Source organism: Ambystoma mexicanum, chromosome 4p (genome assembly GCF_040938575.1).
Source record: "Ambystoma mexicanum isolate Mex_15411 chromosome 4p, UKY_AmexF1_1, whole genome shotgun sequence".
Taxonomy (NCBI): Eukaryota; Metazoa; Chordata; class Amphibia; order Caudata; family Ambystomatidae; genus Ambystoma; species Ambystoma mexicanum.
In genome coordinates this window covers 605,808,695-605,827,227 of record NC_090927.1, presented here as the reverse complement: position 1 = coordinate 605,827,227, position 18,533 = coordinate 605,808,695, and the positions used below count along the sequence as shown (strand labels likewise).

General features: G+C 46.7%; 1 protein-coding gene across 15 annotated transcripts in view; it reads left to right on the top strand.

Moving 5' to 3' along the window:
* Positions 1-18,533, top strand: part of DST (dystonin) — a 2,190,048-nt gene that overhangs the window by 282,651 nt on the left and 1,888,864 nt on the right. For 14 of the 15 annotated variants that reach the window (XM_069606170.1, XM_069606155.1, XM_069606164.1 and 11 more), the window contains exon 4: positions 3,270-3,477. In XM_069606170.1, coding sequence (XP_069462271.1) covers positions 3,270-3,477 — 208 coding nt within the window. Of the gene's footprint in view, positions 1-3,000; positions 3,145-3,269; positions 3,478-18,533 lie in introns of those variants that run through there. The other variant, XM_069606162.1, reaches the window with a different exon arrangement.

Genomic DNA, 18,533 nt, shown 5'->3' with positions numbered 1-18,533 from the left:
TCCTACTGTGGGAAATCCATGGGGTGTGTAATGTTTCCTGTCAGGAGAGCTCTATGGCTTCTTGGCTGGGATAGCAGTACCTTTCTCCTGTAACGAGACCCGGTCTTTAATTGGGATTTGGTGAATCTGTGACGCTTTTTTATTCCAAACATGTTCAGTCAGCAGGTCATTTTGTGTGCTGAGGGAAAGCAGAATGCATAGTAACGCAATGACGCATTTGATTTGGGCAAAGCACCACATCAGAAAAGCAGCACTTAGATGGATGCTGTGGTCCTCGTTTGAAAATAGTTCTTTTCAGTGGGAAAAAGGTGTATTGTTGCGCTCAGGAAGGGGCAGCTCATTGGTTCCGCCAGCAATAACGCATAGACTCAGGAGGGGGGGGTGGCAGTTCACACCAGAGGCGTAGCCAGGACTGTCTAACAAGTGAAGCCTGAAGCTAATGTAGTTGGGTCCACTGCAGTGACATTAATGTCTAGAATTGCCCAGACAGCACTACTGAGTGGGCATTTACAGATTTTGGGTGGGCCTTGCCCACTCAAGCCCTATCCTGTCTATGCCTCTGGTTCACAGGCTCAGTAAGGGTCAACTCAGAGTCGGCACCAGCAGCAAACAGGCTCGACAAGCTGCAGCCCACAGGCTTGAGATGGGGCAGTAAACAGGCTCTGTAGGCAACGCCTCAAGGTATAAGGCATGGGCAGGTCACAGGCTCAGACGAGGGTAGCTTGGAGGCTTGGAAGTTGACCAAGTTATTTATTTTTTATTGTAGGTTCAGTAGAATACCTGTTTTATGCATACACCATATTCAGCTATGATTACTATTGAGACCACAGCAAATATATATATAATTCTTTCTGGTTTGACATGCCTTCCATTGATTTATGTGACGTGGGCCGTTTCTGGTTTCAGCATGCAGAGCCTTTGAGAGTCCTGGCTTAACGAACTGACAAATCATCATTAAAACGTGTCATAGGACACTGAATTTATTCAATCCAGCAACTGTGCGTCCAATGGTGCGTAAAAGATTACTATTGTTGTGCTTTGAAATATTCGAGTTACCTGCCTTGAGGATAAGGCGTTGATTTATAATCAAAGTGCCTTTCACATTATAAATGACCCTTTGGCTAATGTTGTACCCCAGCGAGTTAAGATGTCGCCGTGAGGAAGGCTGGGGCGGGCAAGGAATGATTAGGCCACAGCAGCCGAAACCTAAGTTAACCGGTTTTGATAAAATAAACCAAAGATCATTGTGTGCCTTGGAAAAAGGGTGAGCTTCCTACAAACCGTGTAATTTAATAAATGTAGACACAGGTATAGCGGATTAGTGTCAGGTTTGCAGTGATGTGTAAACCATCGAATTTGGGGATTTTTCTGTCATATATGCATATGTAGCTGTTGTTGGTGATGTACGTATGTGTTATGGTCTGTGCGAATGGACTGTTGTTAGGAACACTGGGGTAATTTAGGAGATCTATTTTCGGGTCATTTTTGACTTTGTACATTTGGAAACTAGGCTTTTCTATATGTCTGAAAGGTTCGATGCATGTTTTATTCTATATCATTCAATCAAATGTTGCACAAATGCATTGAGTTGTTGCGCTATATTCGCTCTTGTTGCATGGCATTTCTGCAGTTTAACAGTGGTAATAATTCATGAGTAATGAATTGCACCCGAGGACTGATACGTTAAGGTTGTGCTACTCCTCCACGCTTGCATACATCTTTGAGGAGACCACATTGCTTGAGTTCCCTGAGAATCCAGATGGAGCCTCTCACTCAGGAGCTGACTGGCCTAGGAGAGCCCTCACATTCCTTACAATGAGCAGGGGTTGTCCTCTCACGAGTCTCTTTCGAAAAGCGTTAAGGGCCCGCCTATTTCACTGAATCTAGGCGCTAGTCAGGGGTGTGGATTTCCATGGGCACTGTTTATTGCCGTCAGCTGAATTCTGGTTCTCCGGGCTCTTCTGAACACTGTTCGAAGACCCACCTGCGCCCAAACACGGCTGTGAATCACCTGTGTATAGGCGCGTTACAAATGCCATATCATCTCGTATCATTAAGTTCGTCAGGTGGTGCGATATAAACAAATCACGTCAAGTCACATCTCCTAGTATAATCTTTGAAGTGCTGTGCGTAGCTGGGCCCCTCCGAAACTGCATAACCGTCTCTGTGTAGAGGCCTAACTGCTGCTGGAGCCCCTCCTTATGTTGTTTGGGGTCCCGGTCTCCCTTTGCAATGCTGATCTTCTGTGACCTTGGCTGGGTACCTGCCCGGGTGGAGGGGGTTGAGGGGGGGGGGGGTTGTGTGTGCCCGGTAGACTCGCGGCAGGCATTCCAGGCCCTTTCATGGCAGGTGGCATGCGTTGCCTGAATTCTCGCGGTGGGAACGCGCCTCGTCATTGTGTGGCTGGTGGAAGACGTGTGATCCATCTATATATGCTAAAGTGTTCCAGTAAACGCCGCACGCTGCTTTTCATCCAGCCAGCCGTGCATTCCCAGAAATGGCAGAAGGTATTCTGCTCTCGCCATGGCCGCCCTCCTATTTTTTTTCTTATAGTATTGGCACAGCGTTTGACCAAAGGCAGCTGTGCTGTATTGAGGTGTCAGAGCAGCTCGTGGGCTACATTAAACCCAGGTCCGGCATTTGTTTTTATTGAAGCTGCCTTTACAAAAACATAGCCTGGCACGGCCCCTGGTGCTTTCATTGTGTTCGGGAAACCAGACCTCCCCCTTCCTGCCCCTGAGTTTATAATACAGCTTCCCCTCCAGAGGGGAAGCCATAGAGGAAGGAGGAAAGAAGCCGTAGGACTAGAGGGATAGAAAGGCGTGGTCTGGAGAAGCAAATAGCGCAGCAACAAAAGAACCATATCCTCTCTGATGTTCTATTTAGAGAGCAGGAGAGTTTAAATTATTCAGGGGGCTGGGTGGTGTGGGCCGATCCCGCCTCGGACCAGGCGGTGGCGCCAGAGGCCGTGGCTTGGGAGCGGCGGTCACTGGGCTCGGCGGCAGCATTATTGTTCGGGAAGTGGGATCATTCATTGGGCTGTTGCTGACCGCAGGCCAGGCTCGCTCCCCAGCCGAGGAGGTGGACCCCGATGCCGCTGGTGCTTATTTGGGGGGGATCAGTGCTTCGTCTTCCGTGAACATGGTGAGCGCTTCTGCGGGGTGCTGCCCCCCTCTCCTGTTGCTGCTGTGTATGTGTGTGTGCACCCGTGCTCCATCTCCCCCTCTCACGCTGCAATCTCTGTCTGTCTCTCTCCCTTTGCCCTCCAGAGCTCCGGCAACGCGTCCTACCGCTGCTCCATGTCCTCCTCGGCCGACTTCTCCGATGACGAGGACTACAGCCAGAGGTCGGGCTCCGCCTCGCCCGCCCCCGGGGACACGCTGCCCTGGAACCTGCCCCGCCACGAGAGGAGCAAGAGGAAGATCCAGGGGGGCTCGGTGCTGGACCCCGCCGAGAGAGCCGTGCTGCGGATAGCAGGTGCGGGGGAGGGCTGAGGGATGCTCCTGTCTGGGGGGGGGGGGGAGGCTGGGAGCTGCAGGCATGGATGCTGGGGCTGCAGGCATGGATGCTGGGGCTGATGGGGGGAGAGGCTCCTATGTGTCTCTCTTCTGGGGATCCCTGGCTTCACTGATGGCAGAGTGTGGTGAGGGTGGCAGGGAGCTGCCCTTCACCTGTAGGGTTCAAGGCCTATGCTGTGTGCTGACCCGATGCCCCACAGAGGGGGCTAGGGCCCGGGCATGGTGTTTGTAGGTACTGGTGCCTCGTGTTGACATTGTTGAGTCAGGGGCAGCCTCTTTATAAATAATGCATAACACACATCGCCGCGTAGCCAATGATCGCCGTTTTCCTCGGAGCCTGTACACTCCTGCTATGTGCCCGCTGCAAGTGCTGGGCACCATGGGCCGGGCAGCCGGCTCGCCCCGGGTGATCCATCATCACGCGCCGGGAGGAGCCTGCGCTCACTCGTCCCTTCCTCGGAGGGTTAATGGTCCCCAGAGAGAGAGCGATCCATCTCGTTGCCAGGTACCCTGCTCCGTGTGACCGGTGTGCCATCAATCTGCGCTCCCCCGGGTGCTCTGCCCAGCGGGGCGCCGCACAGAAGAGCCCGGGACACAGCGTGGCGGCGCTGTTTACGCGTCCGGGTGAGCGCCTGCGGTGATTAGCGCCGCTGGAGAAGTGGAGGCGGTGTTTATGCCACGTGCACCGATTGCGCAAGCGGTGGCCAGTGACAGCAGAGCCACACCCCACACGGGGTCCCCCAGCTGTATGGCTGCGCGAGACTATAATATGACCCGACACTGCCCGTCGCGCACTGCAAAGTGAATTTGGGAGAAGTTACACGAACGCGCACCCGCAAATCCCAATGCCTTGCTGGTTCCTAGTCGAGGGACCGGGTTCTGTTGTATTAGACTCCAAATGGCAGGGCACCCACCGTGCCAAATAAAAACGAGTTCCGGGTTCTGCACCAAGTGGCCACCTGAGCTTTTTGAGAGCACGTCATGCCAGTCGGCTGACCCTCGTTGGAACTGCACGGTGCTCTTTAAAGTGATGTACCTCAGCAGAGCCGCTTTGCTGTTAGTCCTAATGCGCCAAGTGAACAGGGCCGTTATTATTTTCATTGGGCATTGGACTAGAAGCACTAGAAGTTGTATTATTGTATTGGCTCCATTTTATAATGAACACGAGTTCATTTCACTGCCTGTTGTTCTGGTGATGGGCATCGTAGTCCCATGGCAACTGCATCCACGACAGTGTTGCCCACAGATGTAAAATGTATGCACCAGGAGGAGGGGAGCACGCATGCTGAGAGGGGCGCAGCTTGGTCCGTATGATTTCTGGGGGAGGGACGATTTGGCATTCCCCAACCAGCCGCGCTCTGTACCATTAATGTTGCCCCGGGGTGTCTTGTTAGCACTATCTGGACACATTAATACAGGGAGCCATGCTAAGGATGCCCCCTGTAACACGATGCTGCTCGAAGGTGTGTGAGGGTCCCTTTATTTCAATAAAAAGTGACATCAGTGTTATTAGAGAAAATGATATAGAATGAGTCTTCAATACGCAACGGTATCATGGGAAGTTACATTAAAAACTTGTTACCATGAGTTGAGCAGGAGAGAAATAAAGTGTGGCACACAGCATATGAATTGTCACTCTTAATATGTACCTCTGTGTAACTATCAGGAGTCTGCGTTTTTAGAAGTAGCAGTGTAAGCTGAATACCTCAAATGGAATTTTCATTTTGCCAGATAAGGGATAGTGAAATAAAAGGATTTGGCCAGGAGCACACACTTTGGTTAAGTGGAGAAGCCGGGATTTGAGACCAGGCTGCAATTCAGGAACTTGAATGCATCTCCTCCCAGATGTAAATGGTAGACATTTTCTTTGTAAAAAGGTATTTTTGAAACTTTTATTTGAAACCACCATCTGACTCTGGAAGGCTTTGCCAAAACATGGTGATTTGTGTTTTGCTGTCTTTACAGGTGATTGGCAATTGTTTTTTTTTTGTGTATATATTTGGCCAAGCTAGCATTGTGCTTTTATTTCCGAAGCTACAGATAAGGATTATTTTGTCTGTCACAAGGAATAAACTCCAAGCAAGGTGTAAGGATTTCCTGACAGGGTAGGGATTTGCCCCGGGGCAGATGGGCGAGGTTGCGTCTACTGCAGGAGTGCCTTATAGTGAGATAGAGGCTATTTACCTGGGAGGCCTTGAAGCAGGGAAGTCAGCAATTATTCAGGTCTTCTAAATTAACGGGGCTCAAGCCCTAAAAAGAAAAAGTGAGGTGGGCTCAATAATATATCCATAGGTGCAATGGGGCAGGGTGCGTGGTGGCGCCCACTCTCCTTGCCAAGCTCATCTAAATCACTGGTTGTGGCAGGGTTCCGTCTCCTCTCCTGCTGGGTTCAGGCTTGGTGACATGTTAGCATGCTTCTTGAAAAATTAGCAAATGCTTTTCACTTCAAAATGGGAAGAGAGCCTCGTTAATGGACCACCAGACCCTTCATTGGAGGGGGTGGGCAGGCCCAATCTGTTTTGCGGGAGTAGCAGGGGATCCTATAGCAGTGTGCTGCAAAGACAACCCAGCAGGTTAGGTGACTGTTTCTAAGAAGTCATATGTTTATACCTTCCTGTAAATTGCATTGCTTTTTTCCTATTCCTGCTGCAAAATATGCTGTAAAATGTGTTGTTTTGAACCTGGGGATGGGTACAGCTCACTCATTGTGGGAATCTCTGCCCCCATAGCGAAAATCAAAAGCTGCCACTCATTAATGTATGTACAGTAAGTGGAGATATTTTAAAGTGAAATATACACATTTAGTTCAATTGACTTTTCCCCTTAGAAGAAAGTGCACAAAACAAGTGAGCATTTGCCTTTCAAAAAAATTATTGAGCCTGGAAAAATAATCAGAGGGAGGAGAATTTCCAATAAATATGCTGGCAACATAAAAAAGGTGCCCACCTTTTAAACCTAACATTTATAATTAAGTATTCCAAGGAAAACAAAACTCCAAGCATGAGACATGTGTCCTAATGACACTTTCATGTGGTCTAATGGGTGAGAGTCTGCACTGGAAACTTGCCAAATTGTTGTGAAATCTAAGTATCCAAACACTTGAGCAAGCAAACCTTTTTTTTCTTCAATTCTGAGCTCAAAACACCCAACAGGGGTTTGCGTCCGCTCTCTGAAAAAAAGGGGATGGACGCTGTACACCTACACGTATTGCGACTTGTGCTCTGAAAATCAGCACAGGGCCAGAACCAGAGAAAATAACCCCGCCAGTCTCCAGCACTCGAACCTCTCCCACCACATCCTGGGCAAATATGCATGACTCACTTGCCCTCTCATCCTTTCCCCCCTTAGTCCCACGTTTGGCTTTCAGCAATACTTTTGTTTCATAAACAATACACAAACCACAGTAAAGTACTCACACAAATAATAAATAGAAATATGCCAGGCATGTAACGGTTTATTGAGACGCCACCCTCAACACAGGGCGTTCCTTCCCTCCCCACTCGCGTGGTTATGCACCAAACTGTTTAACAGGTTCTTTTTTAGCCCCATCTCAGACACATATCATGCCCCTTGGGTCCCTCTCCCAATAGCTAACAATGAGCCAAGAACCAGGCTGGTGTACAGGAAATATATTGGTATTTATTTAAATTTAAATTAATGGAAATTAGCACAAAAATGTCAAACACAACTTTATCTGTGGCACAACGCAATCAACGTTTCTCAGCATAAATGAATCACAAAAGTGAGTTAAAAAGAACATATCACAATTCTGCACTTTCTGCAAATTTCACTTCACAAAATAAATACACTGATTAATAACAAAAGCAATTATTGTGTAATGTTGTGCGATTTAGATTTTCCTGCAAGCTTAAAAAGCTAGCAGAAGGATTTCAAGATTCATAATTATGATTTCATGAACACCTTTGGTTTAAAATAAACACGGGTTGATTTATCGGTTTGTTTTTCAGCCCCCCCCTGCTTTGGTCTATGTTGGGAAGACAGACAGAAACACTGGAATGCTTTGGGGAATTTTGGATTTCAGACCCCCCTTACTGAAAGGCCTGTGTTGTGGAAGCTGGATATAAAGGTTGGATTGATTTAAAAACAAAGACACAGCTCTTCCTTAAAGAAGTCGGGGTCAGTTGGACAACAAGGATTACCCAATTATTTTATAGGCTATAGTTTTCAGCACACCCTGGGAAGTGAGCTTTGTTAATTTCAAATTGTAACACAATTTACCCTGTAGTGTTCTGCAAAATGGGAAATTCATTATATTAATATTTTTGGTTAAATAGGCTAAGGATCTACATGGTTTTGCCCCCCCCCCACTATAAAGGGAAAAGATTCAAGGCAAGAAGACTCCCCCACCTTTTGGTTCCCCAGGGCTCAGTTCTACTTGCATAGCAAGCCTCTGTTTAAGGTTCAGGAAAGCCAGCTGCATCTCAGGACCCTCTGGAAAGATAGGGCAGGGGTCTGGTCACTCCACTTTCAAAGATGGCCTCCTGCTCTCCACCATAGGACCCAGTCACCTTTGAGGCCTTCCTAGAAACCGAAAGCTCCACCCAGATGCACTCTCAGCAATCTCCTCTGGTGTTTCCTTCCAGCTGTCAGATGGTAGTTTCAGCAGCCTTCCTGATGGTCTGTCTCTTCTCTCTCTCCTGTCTTTGTTTCCTTTTTCTGTGTGTCACCTGTCCTAATGCAGTCCCCCTTATATAACAGTGAGGACACCACCAATTTTACAAACTTGTGGAAGTATCCTGTAATAATCCCTGCCACTAGGATTGGACAGTTACCTTTCTCCGCCCAAACCCAGCCTCCAAGTCAGGATTGGTTTAGGGGTCTGGAGCAACATATGGCAATTCCCATTTGTCATCACTCTTTGTTCTCCTTTCAACTTTTTGGCAAAAACTAGTTATGCATCTCAACTTCATAATTTTACTAGCAACATCCATACTAAACATATTTTTTGATTCAGCTAATCATGGAGGATTAGATAAGCTGACCACCAAATCAGTACTATATAGCACAGCCACGTGGCACATTTCTGCCATTTCCATAAAAAGCACAACAGTTATGAATATGTAAATTATTAAGCATATCCCTAATTTCATTTTGCACCTGCTCACCTACTCCCACATTTGGAACATGTTCAGATCAGTCAGAAACCTAGTTTAACTGGCCATTACAGTGCCCAAAGTCACATGAAGGTGAATTTTATATCCCCAAAATCACCTGGAAATTACATTAAAATGGTACTTAGATGAAACCCATCCGTTTTATGATGCCTGAGAAAAAGGCTTAAATGATAATAGTCCTTTTAAATTAATTGTGAATCTTCATGTGGGACAAATGACCCTGACTCCTGCCTTCCTGCCATTTGTTTTCACTGGGTCAGCCTGTGCCTAGAGATGTTTTTTGTATCAGTCTCCTTTGTGATGGAAGCTTGCTCTTTGAAGTGGGTGCCCCATTTTCACACATTAGTCATGCTCCAGCCAAGAGTAACTTTTTCTCAAAGTCAATGCTTTCAGAGCCAGCATGTGTAGAGAACACTGAATTTCGACACCTTTAGCAGGATGTTTTATTGCGGTTGGTCATAAGATGGGAGATGTGACCTCCAGGCTGGAAGTGGGAGATGTCCTTGTGAAGTTTAGCCCACAGCCAGCAAATGGGTCTGCCTTGGGCTGACATTTTCCATGAAGACAAAGTGGCTTTTCAAATGTCACTGGAGTTTTGTAGGTGAAACATAATATACATTGCTTTTGGTCAACTCGCCCATCATGTTTTGTTTTCCTGACGTTTTTCTGTGAGCAGTGATACTTTTTAAATCTGTTTTTTATTTGCACACACACGTGCAGGCCGTTTTTGATTTCAATGTGTAAAAATCCTGTTTTCCATGTGGCAGGGATCTGTGATTACTCCTTCTTTTGTAAATTGAAATGCTGCTTGTCCATTGTTAATGACAAGTAGGCCCCTTTCCCCATGGCTCTTTAATTTTACTTGAAGAACAACAACAAAGGCTAAGCCGTTTTAAAATCTTGCTATTTATGTGAAATGGACTTCTGTTTGGGGCCTTTAAATGCACCCCACAGGCAAAAACTTTACAATTCTGGAATTATTCTCCTACTTTGAATGGAAGACTACAGATACCAGAAAGCAATTAAGCAGAAGGTAAGAAATAGCCTGTGGATTTTGAAAATGCAGTGTCAAGACTTAATAGTCTCATAACATAAGGTAAAGTGTGAAAAGGTTAATTGCGTTTCAATGTTTGGCAAAGACATGCTTCATATATAATGTGAGGGAAATGTTACATTCTACCCAAAATATACGCTTTTTGGTGTGTTGCATATGAGCTAACATGTGAAAATAAGACAGTTTAAAACTGGTTTGCGAGATGTATTTAATTTTCCTGGTGGAGGGCACAGATTTTAACAGCTGTGTGTGCTTTCAAAATAAAAATGTCCCTATGCAGTTCTTAACACGGAAACGGGAAGAAGGTCTTGTGCAAAATAACTGTCTCTTATATGGGCCATCAATTGTAAATCACTCACACTTTGAATGCTCTGCTTGAAGAAAGAACCTGATAAGCAGTAGGCCTCAGTGTCTAGCGGGCTGCTGGGAGGGAGGGGTATTTGGGGGGTATTTGCGTCCAGAGAGCATTGCAGCAGGAGGTTTAGGGGCGAAGAGTTGCCCCACTAGGACAACCAAAGAAGGGGGCTTTGTGCATGGTTGCAGCACGGCCCCTTTTAAAACCATTTTCCTTCATATTCTGGAAGAAGGCAGCTGGTTCCTGCAGGGCGCCTATGACCGCGGGGCGTTGGTCAGCCGCACAGACTGCCCATGCCGGCCCTGGGACTTCCATGACCCTTCCCCATTGACTAAGTTGGCTAAGGCTGATGGGTGCTGTAGACCGAAAGGCTGTCGAGTCAAGGGTGTCAGGCTGCCATATTCTGAAGAGGGTGTAGGCACTAGTTGAGGAGAACCGTAATGTTTTATTGTGTACATCACTCCCGTCATTTCGTATCAGGGAAGTGATGCACGCCGAGGTGACGTCACGCGCGCAGCATCAGACCATTCTGCTCATGGCGGGAAGCCGGTATTCCTGTCAGTAATTAGGCCGCTCTCCCAGATCCCCTCGCCACCCCCAAACCCCCCCCCCCCCCCCAGGTCTTCCAGTATTCATCTCGGCGGCCAAGGCCTCCGATGGCCTCGGCACGGACACGGGCAGTGCAGCCAGAATGGGCTTTCACCGTCCAGTGCTGCTTTTTCATGATGAGTGCACACATTACAGTTCGTGGTTTCCGTTTGAAATCACACACGGAAATTAGATACACTCCTCCTGGGCTGGAGTATATATATTTTTTTACAAAGTAAAAACAGGTATATATTTCTTTGAAAGGTAGAGATTAGCATGGTACAGTGCCACTGGCTGCCGTGTGTCCGTTGACGCGCAGGGACAGTGCTGTGTGCCCCGGGCTTCTATCTTCCCCTTATGGCCGCGCTTCCCTTCCTGGCGCGGACGCGCATCTGATGGCATCAGTTACCCAGGGACGGGGCACTGCCGGGAAGAAATGCAGGAACATTGAGGGCTCAGATGACGGAAGGCAAAACATGTACACGCAAGAGACGACACTATGGGCAGGATTCGCATGTCCAAAGACAGACAGGTCTACTGACCTGGGAGGAGAAGTCATACTCCTGCTTTGTGGGTTTTCTTCTTTATGGCACGATCTGTTTTCTTTATTATATTCGTGTGCGCTGCATGTGTTTTGCTGGATGCTGTCACTAAAGGCTCTAGAGACGAGCGCGTAATCAAGCCGCTTCCCTGCTTGCTCTAGCGAGGGAGGGCTGGTTACCGCCCTGTTGGCACTACGAGGCACCGGTTAGTGACCTATACCAAGGGGATGGACTTTTATTTATTTTGTAGTGCTTAATTCCAGCTTCTAAGCGCTGGACCGGGGATCAATTTGCTGTAGGATGGCATCATGTTCCCACGGTGAGCAGGTGGTCATCCCTGCCAAAATGCATAGAACATGGTCAATGGGGGTCTTCAGCGCAGACTGAATACCTTTGTTTTTATCCAAAGGGACAGCACAGGTGCGTCTCAAAAGAGCTGCAATGCTTTTAATGTGACACAAAAGAGATGTTTCTGTAGTCCCCTTGGCCAGCATGGAATTCTCTCCCATTAGCCCTCCCCTCCCCCACTAGTAGTTCTGTCTGCAACATTTCATAACTGGCCTCCACGCCATGCAAGGTCTTGGGAAAGCACCAGCAGAAGGGAGCCAGCCTCCGGAGAAGCCTGCACCATTTCTTCTGTGACTGCCTCCCTGAGGCATGGGCGAGACCTACCTTTGAGATTTAGCTGAGTGGAGTACAGCAGTGGTGAGCTTTAACCCAGGGCATGAATGTTGAAGCGGGCCATGCAGCAGGGTAGGCTCTGGGCTTTGACAAGCTGTACCAGGCCACATTTGCTGCTAGGAAACTCCACTCCTGCCTTGTGAAGCTCTGCACGTGTGTTGCCTCCAAGACTGGCCTGGCGGCACCTTACAGTGCAACCTCTATTTGCCCCCTGAAGCTCCCACTCCAACACCACATCCCTCGAGAAAGCCAGCCAGGCCCAATGGCACCAGTTAAGTAGTTCAAACTACCGCCCATTTCTTGCTGCACACTGGTGTCACTCCTGGATATATGACAACTCCAGGGCTCGGTCAAAAACGGAGAAGCGTCGAAGTATGTCTTGATACTATGCCCCTCTCACAGTAGACATGTGTCGTGTAAGGGTGAGACCAACTGCCTGGCATGGGCTTTCTAATGGAGGTCAGAGCGGGCAAAATTGAAAAGTTTTTTCCAGAAAGGGAGAAGGGAGGAGGGAGAGCCAGAGGTGAGGTAGGAGGAAAGGAATTGAGTGAGAACAAGGGATTGAGAGAGAGAGCTCACAATTGCAATATCCCAGTTCAACTTGGTAGTGAAAGCTCCTACGACAGAATCCACTCACACAATTATGTTACAAAATATCTAAACTCGTCTTACTATTTATTTTCCAGTCATTTGAGAGAGAACATTTTCTGCAATAAATGGACTGATATGATATTTCATTTATAGCACGCCTATACACAAGTGTTTCAAAGCACGACGAGGCAAGGGGGGGACAAGTGGGGGACAAGACAACAATCTTACTAGGCACAGTGACATTGAGATCGCACAAGTGCAGGGGAGAGGAAGGGGAGAAGTGCTGAGGGGAGAGGAGAAGTGCAGGACATAGGATCAAAACATAAGAAAAACAAGAAGTGTGGCAACGGGTGGCAGTGCAAGTTAAGTGCAATACAGCAAGTGATGGATACTGCAGGCAGGGGCCCAGTAGGGTTACAGATACAGCCCCTCAGTAAAGATGGATTCTGCTCACTCTGAAGGGTGTGGCTTCTTTTCATGAGGACAGAGGGAACACGTAGTTTGGTTTGATTCCACTGGTCACTTACAAGAATGAAGGGGTACATGTCTTTATAACAATTTTTATAACAAATTCACATATAATGAAAATTATAGAACGACAAAACATAACACATTTCTTTTTCTTTTTTGGGGGGTGCCCGCAAACCTCAGTTTCCCACCCCTAAAAACCCACCCCAACCGTTTCCCCACAAGATTTAACCCTTTACTCCACCCCCACATACATATTCGTTCTATAATTTACGTTATATATTCATTCGATATAACATTTTCGTTATAAAGACTGTATACCGAATGAAGCCACTACGCTTGGGCCTGTAACTATGGGCCCCGGGGGCATTACCTCAGGCGGTATTTGCCCGCTGTCTCGTAGCTTATTACCACAATAACTACAGACAGGCAACAAAGGCAGTGAACAAAAAAGGCCAGGAAATAAAAGTAAGAAAAACACGTTAGGTTCCTAATTGTGGTTTACACAGGATGGGGGAAGAGTTTCCCACAGGGTCAGGGGAAACTTTAGCCTTCTGAGCTTGTTTATATTACAGGGTCCCACTCTGAACGCTCACAGAAAGGAGCAGAAGGAGTGGGTGTCTGTGTCTGGACCCTAAGGCACTAACAAAGAAACAGTACTCACAAGACTGTAGCCTGTACAGGTTCGGCAGGAACTGAGCAGTGACTGTCTCCTGAAACAGGAATCAGCACACTTGTATGGCACAAGGTACACTACTGAAACACGACAAAGGAAAGGGGCAGAGATTGCCTACTGGGAATCCCAGCAGCCAAACCGTGTACAAAGGAATTACACAAGCACAAGTGAGGACAAGAATAGTAACATAAATATTTAGGGGCGGAATAGGAAGTCAAAGTGAGCAAGGTTCAGGATGGAGAACCAGAAGAAAAGCAAGAAGACAAGAATCTAAATGTATGGGTGCAGGAGACTTGAACTGCAGATTAGAAACTATGGACCAAAAACAGCGGACGGAACTGTAGACCAGGAACAAGGAAACTCAGGACCAAAACTCTGGACTAGGATAATAAGGACTCCACTGCAGTCTGGGAACAAGGAATTCAAGGAACAACACACTGTAACTCTGGACTAGAATAACAAGGGCAGGACTGCAGACAGATGACAAAGAAACTCAGGGCTGGAATCTAGGGAGCCAGATAAAGAACAAGGAACTGAAGGCAGAGAACATGATAATTGGTGGTAGAGAGCAAAGGGCTGCAGACGGGGAACAGAGGACTGCAAGCAGGTGAGCAGGACTGCACTGCAGCAAGCACAGAGGTGCAGGGCAGAAGGCAGGTAGTGAGGGCAGAGCGGCAGGGCTGCAAGGCAGCGAGCACAGGGCATTAGAACAGAAGCAGGTTTTGGAAGCAAGAGGACACAGCAGAATTCAAAAGCACAAGGGGCTGGGGGTGAACTTCATGCAAGAGCCCTGAAATACTGACCTGCCCTGTGCTGAAACAGGCTCATTAGCAGCACCAGGACCACCACATATGAAAGTAATCCGTCTCCTCCCTCTCTGGTCCTGGGAAAGTGAAAGCATCATTGATCCCTAAGGCTTCTGGGGATTGTAGTGCTATGATTGATGGATAGGAATAGCCAGGTAATAACTGCCACAAGGTGCATTATGGGATATGTAGCTTGTGAAATGGAATCAGGAAGTACAAAAGACTTGCAAATGGAAAGTAAAGATAACATTATGAATAGATATTGCCTGGGGAGGATTATGGCGATGAATACGTTCCAAATAGTCCATGATGGGTGTTCCAGTGGCACAGTCGTGACAGGTGTCATTTCACCAAAGTCATAAGGGTTATAAACAACCCCCTGAGCAGAGCGAGCTGGCAAACCAAACATAAAAAAAATAGGAATACCCCTAATCGGTGAAGAAAAAAAAGAACATTTCCCACCAGTGCTGTCTCAAAAGCCATAGATTTCAGAGCCCACTCTGAAGGGAAGCTCATGAAAAAATCTAATATTGCAAGGCATGTCATGGTACCCAAGAGCATCGGGTGGGCCCAAAGCAGTTGTCCTTAATCTAACATTGGGTTCAATTTAATCGTCTAGATAATGCAACACACCCGCAGAGGCACAGGAGAAATCATGACCTTCTGCAAAAATACCACAACATAAATATGCCCATCATATTTGTGTGCCACAGGCCAACAACACCATCATGTATCTCTTGCAGGTCATATGATTCCCATCCCAATCCATATGCCAGTGGGAACCTGTCCAATAGAATTACTGTGCACCAAAAGCTTGATCATCATTTACTGTGTATGAAAGACAGCATCACTTTTACCGTACAGAATGCTTGCTCATCGGTTACTGACTCAGCGATTGCTTGGTCATCAGTTTCCATGCCATGGAGGTCCTGCTCACCAGTTACTTGGGCAGAATCCTTGGGAGTCTGTTAGCTAGCCACGGAGTGCTTGGGCATCATCTACCGTGCATAGGAACGCTTACCCCTCAGTTGCTTTGAATTGCAGTTTGTGTGCCGCAGACGCGTGCCCATCATTTACTCTGCCGTTACGTGCCAATCCACTAGCTACAGTGCCACATCGGTTACCCTGCACCGAATTGTTGCTGAACTGATTTACACATAAAGCTTGTCCATCAATTTGCCTTGAAGCACTTGCCCATCAGTTCCTCTGCCTGCAACACACCCTAAAACCGTGCCCATCCGTACAGAATGGCTCTCCATGTGACGCAGTGCCATACAAGTCTTGCCCAACAGCACTTGTGTGTTTCACACTCCTAAATATGCCCCCAAAACGGTATATACAGAAATATAGGCACAATATCGAGAACTCAGAAATACCTTCACGGTACATAGTCGAGTATGGAGGCCTCAGAAATATGTGCATGGTCCAATCTCGGGTCTTGGAGATATGCAATTTCAAGGGAGTCAAACAAGGCTGCCCTCTTGCAGCTGACCTTTTTAAGATCTTTTTAGCCGATTTACCAGAATGGCTGAAGTCTGTCCATTGTTTTCCTCCAAAGCTTAATGGTCATACCGTAAAACATCTAGTCTATGCCGATGACATAGTATTGGTCGACCAGACTCAGATCGGCCTCCAACATCTTCTTTCACGTCTACAAGACTTTCTATCTGCCAATGAGCTATGCATGAACACAGAGAAAACAAAAATTATGTGCATTGGACGATCTATGTCAAGGAAAGATACATCTTTCAGATGGCAAATTGAGGAAAAAACACTACAAGTTGTCAAATCAATCCGCTATCTAGGCGTACTGGTCAACGATTCAATACGTGAAGCCGCCTGGATCGACGACCTACTGTCTAAAATAAAGATCCTAAGTCTACAAGCGGCTAAAATCAACATTGACTATGGGAAATGTTCTATAACGCCTGTCATACTGTTCTACCTCCAAAAGGTAATTCCAACAATCACCTTCGGAGGTGAAGCTGCTTTGAACATTAATAATAATGTTTGGAGTCGTTTGGAAGGTAAATTCTGGCAACGTGTTCTCAACCTCCCGAATTACATTTCAATATCAGCAGTGAGATATGAGCTGGCGCTGAGCTCTATATATATGACAATAGTGTGGAAATCGTTAGCTACCCTGCGTAAGATCCACCTAGGGACTTCCACCACGGCCTACAACATTTTCAAGATAAACAAAGAATCAAAGGAAAATGCCTTGATCGAAGTCTGGAAATCTAAATTAAAACTGATCATGGTTGAAGCGGGCATATCAAACGAAGAACTAATCCAACGTCCACAATTGGCCAAAAAGAAGCTCGCAAAATGGGACTGGATTTCAACCTATAATTGTCGTTCAGCCCTTAAATCCACCCTGCCTTCATTTGGTAATATGATTAAATTACATCATCAACCAAAATTCTTAACAGATTGTCCTTCGCGCCATCATAGGGCACAATTTTTAAGGTTGCGATTGAATGCCCTAAACACTAACGAGATGCTCTGGATGCGAAAGAACAAAGACACAGTTGACAATAAATGCAGGTTCTGTAAAACAGAAGCTGTTGAGTCTCTAAAACATCTGGCTGCAGAATGCCATATGCTAACCACATTTCGCGAAAAGCACTTGAAGGAATTCAAACCAATATCTAGTGACTCAGAAAATTGGTGGAATTACGCCGTGGCAGGGCATAAGATCAAGCTGTCTTGTAACTTAATTAACTTCTTTGATGAAGTGCTAAAGACAGCCTCTACCTGATTGGTGCACTTATCAACTGAAGGCTATGTAATCATGTTGATGGTGCCTTTAAAGTTTCTTCTTCTTCTATTCTTCTTTTCTTTTTTTAACTTTGACAAGTTTAGGGAAGCGATTGATTGGATGAAATGTAACAAAAACATGATATAATATATTATTGTTGAAGTTTTACAATAATAAAAAAAAAAGATATGCATACCTGCCTTCAATTTGTCTCCTTTGCCACATTCTGCCCCTGTTACTCTCTGCCTCTTTCTCATGCCAGACCTGCCATCGATCTCTCTATGATTCTCACCCGCTAAACCTCCCACTCTATCTCACCCATGTACCTCCCAAGGGCTTCATAGATAATGACCAGTTTGGTGAGCAGGTGGGCGGGGCAGACAGTGGGTGCCATATCTGAGCCTTAGTCCTCTTCAATCGCCGCCTGCACCCAGATTTGGGTTACACCAGCTAATATCCAGTCAGTGGTAAGCAAACCTTTCTGAACATCCTCGTTTCACCCTTTGTAGTTCGGTTGAACAGCAAGGCCGATGCTATGCAGGAGGTGGTGGTGACCTGGCAAAATATAGATACAACAATTTATTGAATCGTTGTTAAATAAATAAGCAACATTCATTATTATTTGGAAACCTGAAATAACTTTCATAATAGGAAACATGCATGCATACAAATGATTAAACTGCAGTAGTGACGCAAGACCATGTTAGAAACACCTGTTTAGTTAAGAGATATCTGTCAAAAGTGGGCTTCAAACCCAGAGTATTGAACAAGCCACTGGACAGGTGTAGTGCAACGAACCAGAGCCCACATGTTTTCCGATGGGGTCCTTGGTGATTCTCAAGTGGCAACATAGGAGGTTTGCCCGGGCAACACCTGTTGCGAGGCTGAGCGGGGATAGAAGGCAGGGGGCTTGCTTCACTGCTCGCTCATAAGGGGATGGGGCTCTGGGTTCAGATCATTTCCGGCTCTGAAGACTTTTGTGAGCATGCCACTGTCCAGTGTAGGATTGCTTTTCAGGAACGGAGGGCCACTTTTCCACAAAGCTGTGAAGGAACCTCAGTGGCTATGGATTGGGCGGGGTGGGGGGGGGGACAGCTCTTGATTAATGACCGCTCTGAGGACTTTTGTTCAAGGGACCCCAGTCAGGTAAAGGAACACACGTCTCATAGGTCTTTCAAGGGGATGCAAAGGCGGCCCAGTTGGCACACAGGTCAGCCCTTCTCTTGGGGCTGTTCATTATTCAGATGGGGTTTCTGGTCCGTATTTTTGTATTATGGTTCAATATTAAACCTTACACAAAATAATCAAACAATGACTATATATAGATTATACCATTTATCAAAATTGAGCACAAAATG